This window comes from Amphiura filiformis, chromosome 5 (assembly GCF_039555335.1).
Source record: "Amphiura filiformis chromosome 5, Afil_fr2py, whole genome shotgun sequence".
In the NCBI taxonomy this organism is placed as follows: Eukaryota; Metazoa; Echinodermata; class Ophiuroidea; order Amphilepidida; family Amphiuridae; genus Amphiura; species Amphiura filiformis.
In genome coordinates, this window is record NC_092632.1 from 26,878,612 (window position 1) to 26,885,202 (window position 6,591).

A 6,591-nucleotide genomic window follows, 5' to 3' on the forward strand; every position below is an offset into this window, starting at 1 on the left:
TTGAAAGATCAAGTTATAAAATAAATAATCAAAATGTATACCTATTTGGCAGGTTGTATTAGTATCTGGTCATCTAGATAGTTGGGATGTAGGGCAAGGAGCTATGGATGATGGAGGAGGTGCTTTTATTTCATGGCAGGTAAGATGAGACAAAATATGTAGTTATCATTCATTGAACGCTTCAAATATATGGAGTACTGTGTTTGTTCAAGTGTTAGTTTACAAGTGAATTCAATAGACGGGATGATTATAGGAACATAATTAACCCTAAGAATGATGTAATACTAAATGAGACAGCTTTAGAATAAAGAATATAAATGTTTGTGCAGAATTCAGTGGAATTTGAACTATCCATGTAAAATGTTAAAACGACAAACAACACTAGGCACAAAGACCAAGTGCATCAATTATATAGAGGTAGCCTTCAAACATTGAAACTGTTCTCTGGGTAGCACATGGAATTCTAACATTTGATTTTGGTTAGCTAATTTAACATTATCAATGGGTGAGATTGTTCAGCATGATCCAGCAACTGGATTACTAGTTACAGCATAAACTATGTATAATATTTACAGCACTTTGTGTTGGCTGAAAAGTTTAACTCTCACTTGGTCCTTGCGGTTCCCATTGTTGTTAGATTGGAATGAACAAAAATATTTATCCTGTATGATTGTCAGCTCAGAGTCACTGATAAATGTAACAACTTGTGTGATATTGGGACAAAGTTCCTGGACAAAGTGCCTGCTCAGAGTCGAATGTTCATAGTAGATTTTGTACTTTTGATTTCACGTTCACTAAATGGGTAAATCTGAAAATCATAATTGCCCAATAAGTGAGCCCTCATTATAATTACGCTGAGATATGTTGCATTTGATATGTACATAATGACTAATAGAAACCTTTTCATGACTATTTATTGAACACTTTACTCATGATAACATCTTTAAAACTTTGAGATCAACTGAATGTGTTCATCTATTCATCATAATAATAACATACTTTTTATTTCTCAAAAATCAACCATGGCATAGTATAGGTAGCCATTTGATAGATTCTCAGTTTACCAGCATACTTGTGAAGAAATTTACCTTAATGTCATTATAAAGCTTTTCATATCGTCAGCATATGTTAAGTCATTTTTGAGAACAAAGTACAAAAGATGGTTCAAGCATGCACCAGTTATGTAATCACCAAAACTATTTCTGATTATTCCCATTCATTAGTCTCATTATCATTTGTTCTTTTACAAAGATTGGAGAATAATATGTTCAAATGCATACTTAAACCATATTTTGAACTTTGTTCTGACAATTATAAAAACATGACTTAGGCAATTATTGTATTAGGCTGACAACATTTTTCATCTCAAAAGTGTGAATTGCCCCATCCCCTCCTTGTATAAATTATATCTGTCCTAATGTGTATCAATTATTTTATTGTAAGGCTTTATCAGTGATTCATCAGCTTGGATTGAGACCAAAAAGAACTATGCGTGCAGTATTGTGGACGGCAGAAGAGGAGGGACTTGTTGGATCAAGTCAGTACTACGATGCACATAAGGTAAGACCCATATGTTAAGGTGATGGAAAAAACACCCTGTTGTACGGGTGGACAGACTTTTCAAGTAGGCTAAAATGACTCTACAATATCACTGAACGCTTGAAAAATCTGGCAACAATTACATTTTTCAAATATTTGCCCAACTATTTTTAAAATGTGTCTATTTTTTTTCAAAAAACTTTCCGGTTGAAATCAATCAGTTTTGGCCAAAAAATCTGGGTCTGTCAGTCCTGTAAAACAGGGTGTTATTTTTTTACAATGCCTTATTATATACTTTTTATTACACTGATGTGATTTTTATTGAGTACCAAAGTGAAATAACCATGTTGATAAGATTCCAATGAGCTTTCAAAGACATGATTCAAGAAAACAAAAATTGGCTCCAAATCTTTGCCAATCCTTCTTAATTGGCCCCTGTTTAACCAAAAGCCTTTTAATTAGATCCCATGTATGATTAAACTCAATCTGAATTTAAACCCTAACTCTAATTCTAACATTAACATTAATCCACCTGAAACTTAAAAACACCTCAAACCCTTGTTGTATCCCCTTTAGTAGAGCGAGGCTGTGCAACTAAAAAACATCTCCAACCAACCTACTCCTGGGGCAAATGAGTTATAATCTCAAAACTCTGACCCTATTTTTCAGCTGATTCCAATCTTAGTCCTAATTCAAACTATAAAGTTTTAACCCTATCTGTACATTTTAACGATAACTTTAACCCTACAGCTAACCCTCATTCCTAATTCTTTTTACCATTTTGTCAGGTAAACATCAGTAATTATGACCTTGTTATGGAGTCAGACATGGGGACTTTCACACCAACTGGCATGGGATTTTTAGGTGAGTAATCATCAAGATATATGGGTTTGTAGCATGGGATCATAAAGTTATCAATGAAGTCAAGTATTGCACCCTCAATTCAGCAGGTCTAGTCTGTCTTGTCTCAAGTTTAGAGTAACGCCATGTTGGATTTTGCAGTGGCACATTTGAATTGGTGCGTTTGAGTGGCTGCGTCGCCAGCATACAGACAAATCGCCCTTCTACAGGTGTATATACATCCTACGTGATTAGGTTATCATGAGCAATTCAAATCTGCCACTGAGAAATCCAACATGGCGTTGAACTTGAGGTAGAGGTTTTTGAGGCCTTGGCTAATACATGTTTGACCACAAGATGTACTAAACTTGGATCACAATATTTATCCCGTGTAATTTCTGCAGTATTATGCATATTATGTGAGCAGTCTATATTATGACCATTTAGGCTTTTTACTTTTTATGATCCTTCAAAAATTTGGATGTACCATTGGCCAAAGTGTATGAAAAGTGTCACAATTTGTCTTCCAGGTAATGAGCAGGCCACAGCAATAGCCCAAGAAGTCATCAAACTTCTTGCTCCTATCAATGCAACAACTCACAAACCCACAGCTGAAGGAGGAGATATATCATTCTGGGTGAAGAACAATGTGCCTGGGGGAAGTCTACTTAATCAGAATGATAGATACTTCTGGTTTCATCATTCAGATGGTAGGTTGATTACAAATTAGTAAGGCCTAAAAAAATTTGTTTGATTGGCATAACGCGACTGACCCTAAAAGTAGGCCCGACTCTGACACAATTAAACTCAAATTTGGAAACATTGTTTTAATGGTAGGCCTCAATCTAAGATAGAAACATAACATGAAAAATTGAACCCTGTTTAAAAAGAATGTGAATGAGAAAATGCCCTGCCCTGGTATACAATGTTTCTTCATTTTGGAAATCAACACCCTCTCAGTTTCATTTTTGACCAAATATTATTTATTTTATTTATTTTATTTATTTTTATTTTTATTTGTACTAAATACAAGTTCACAATCTTGCCTTGATCTGTGAATGAAGGTGATTAATATATTTCAAAACTTGAGGTTCCTCTGACAATAAATATATAGTTTTAATTGGAAATCGCATGTAAGCTCCTATCGTAAAAAGCTAAAACATTAATATCACATATTACCTCACAGCAGAGGAAATCAATAATGACATTGACTCAATTTTCAATCTGGTTTCAGGTGATACAATGTCAGTACAAGACCCTCATGCCATGGACCTGTGTGCTGCAGCATGGACTGTCTTCTCCTATGTTATTGCTGATATGTGTGATATGCTTCCAAGATGATGTATATAAGATTCTGCAGTGCACAGATTAAGGAGAATCTAAACACCCTGTGTGATGCCACAGTCAGCCTTGGTGGAAAATTTATGGTATTTGTGTCCTTGCAGACAACGAACAAAAACAATTAATGGACTATTCCAGTTAAAATCCATACTACCTCTATGGAAGATTTATGAAATATCTTCCACAGAGGGCGTATGAATTTTAAATGGAATTAGTACATTAAACAACTCTTATTTGAAACTCCGTCTGTGGAAGATTCAGGTTGAATCTTGCACAGTGTGTGTATGAAACTCAAATGGAGCTGCCCATGTGTTCATTCCATTTACAATTCATACTCACCTTGTGGAAGATATTTCCAAAATTTTCCACAGGGGTAGTGTGGATTTTAAATGGACAAGCCCAATACATATTTGCATCACTTCTTGCATATAAGCATTAGAGTTAGTGTTCAGCTTTTAAAATTTCAAAAAATTTCAACAGTTTCAAGGAGGAAACAGGAAAAGTGATCCCACCCTAGAATCGAACACTGGACCTCAGGTTTGCGAGACTTGTACCCTTAAACATTTGGCCACTGGAGCTTCATGATTTAGGAAACTGAAACTTAGATATATAAGGGAAAAAAGGTTTGTCTCTCAAACCCACACACCTAGGTATTTCAAAGCCATTGTAGCATGTAGCCCTTTACGCTGGGCCTTTTTTAATATAGGCCTTAAGTTTTAGGAAAAAGAAGAAGAAAAAGGCTGTGTAGTGGCCAAAACACGAAAAAATAGTCTTAAAAATGTGCATTATACATAGCTTATGTTAAAAATAAACAAAAAAACATAGCACATAGCTATTTTGCAAAATGTTTGAGAGACAAACTTCTTAGCTTAAGCGGTCACTCAACCCTACCTCCTTGTCACAAGTTTTCCCATAGTAGCTGGGCTTAAAATGTACCAATTTTTACTGTAGAGGAACAAAACATTACTCATTTTAAAATTTTGTGTAACCTGTGAGTTCCTACAGCGATTGGTTCACAATTCAAACCAATAAAAGCACAAAATACCTAAATTTTCCTCCACAAAGATGACAAGGAGTCTGGATTCTCCTTTATTGGGCTATGCCAGTTGAAATCCATACACCCCCTATGGAAGATCTATGGAGTTACCTGAATGGGTGACTCCATTTAAAAACTACACCCCATATGTGGGAGATTCAGATCATGTCTTCTATTAGGGGTGAATAGATTTCAACTGGAATAGCTCATTTATTTCTGTGGTTTTGTGCTAATTCCAGGTGATGCTGTATGGGTGTTCTTTTTTTGGTGATGGTCAAAATAATATTCACAACAGCAGTAACATGTCCTAGAACATTTGAACAGTGAATACAGATTTCTAAAATTCTGTATTCACTGTCATTGGTGTCCTGAGATATTGTAAAAAAATAAATCTTAATATTTTAAAAATAATACACCCCTGCAGTATCACCTTAGACAATTCTTGTATTTGGGACCTGCAATATCAACTAGTGTTATATATGCATTCCTTTTGCACAAAACATGCATTAACATAAATTCACATAATGAGAACTAAAATTTGCACTGATGCATAAATGGAGAGAAATGGACTCTAACACAGTTTCCATCATGCGATATACCACAAAAACATGCACAGGTATTCAGTTATTGGGCTTAGGTTCTCTTAAAGCAATAATATGCAATTCACATTAAAAATATATTTTATTTTTCCTAAGTATTGTTAGTTTACAAATAGTTTAGTTTATCAAATATGTCCTCTTTCGGGCCAAACAAATGAGGTAAAACAGAGAAAATCACTATTTTATCCGACCATCCACTGTGTTTATCAGTGCATGAAGGTAAATCTGCTGAACATCCCGTAGTTTCACACATGAACATAAAACCTCAGCCACATAGTATATGCATGCATAGTTTATACGTCAATGATTCTGTTCGGCTGAGTTTGATACCAGGGTTCGATAATCTCAATAATAATTGCACATTATTTGCTTTAAGATACTTTGATGGGAAGACAATCTTGCCTGCCATTATAAAGTAAAAGTAAAAGTAGAAAAGTGGAAAGTAAAACATGTTGAATATACAGGTAGATACTAATATTACCAAAGACCCAGGTATGCACATGATCATGCTTGCATTGCATGCACAGCCAGTTCAATCAATCAAGTTGAGGGAAATTAAAGAAAGCTCAAATATCCAAAGTTAACGTGAAAAAGGGTGCCAATGTGGAATGATTGTTCAAGAAAATCTGTGCTGCAGTGATGTTGCCAGAGTGCAGTGTGTGATATCATTGCTGATTCCATTGGAAACAGCACTGACATCCACACATGCCTATTTAAATATCGGATTTAATAAAGACACTTAGAAAGGGGACCTATTTTCATCTCGCAGCATTGTCAACCTTTCCTTAAAGTAGCGCCATTTAGGGTCTTTATTTCTTTAACAGCCCAATCTTTCAACATTTAGGGATGGTTTGCTTTGTTGGTTGACTTGGAAGTAGAAAATTAATAGTGAAATTGGTCATTTTAATGTTTTGTGTAAGAAAAGTTGCATTTTTTGTCTTCCCATGGTTTTTCTCTATCTTATGTAGGAGATATTGACAATTTCAGGTAAAAACCTATTATTAGCAATTGTCCTATGGACGCAATAAGTAGACCAAACACAACTATTGCCGGAGCTGGATCTTTACCATCCGAATCTTTTATTTCCTTTCATTTACACAGTTGATCAAGTGTCAACTGTGTTCTTCATACTTAATTTAATATCACATATCACCTCAGACAGCTATATCATCTGGGAGTATACACAGTTGACAGGAAATCAACTGTCTATATTATCTTCATACTTTTAATATCACT

General features: G+C 35.0%; 1 protein-coding gene across 1 annotated transcript in view; it reads left to right on the forward strand.

The window, feature by feature from the left end:
- Positions 1-6,359, forward strand: part of LOC140152893 (carboxypeptidase Q-like) — a 36,706-nt gene extending 30,347 nt beyond the window's left edge. Inside the window, exons 10-14 of the mRNA XM_072175423.1 lie at positions 53-139; positions 1,444-1,560; positions 2,328-2,403; positions 2,910-3,089; positions 3,614-6,359. Coding sequence (XP_072031524.1) covers positions 53-139; positions 1,444-1,560; positions 2,328-2,403; positions 2,910-3,089; positions 3,614-3,720 — 567 coding nt within the window. The 3' untranslated portion in view covers positions 3,721-6,359. The remainder of the gene's footprint in view (positions 1-52; positions 140-1,443; positions 1,561-2,327; positions 2,404-2,909; positions 3,090-3,613) is intronic.
- Positions 6,360-6,591: the final 232 nt, after the last annotated feature.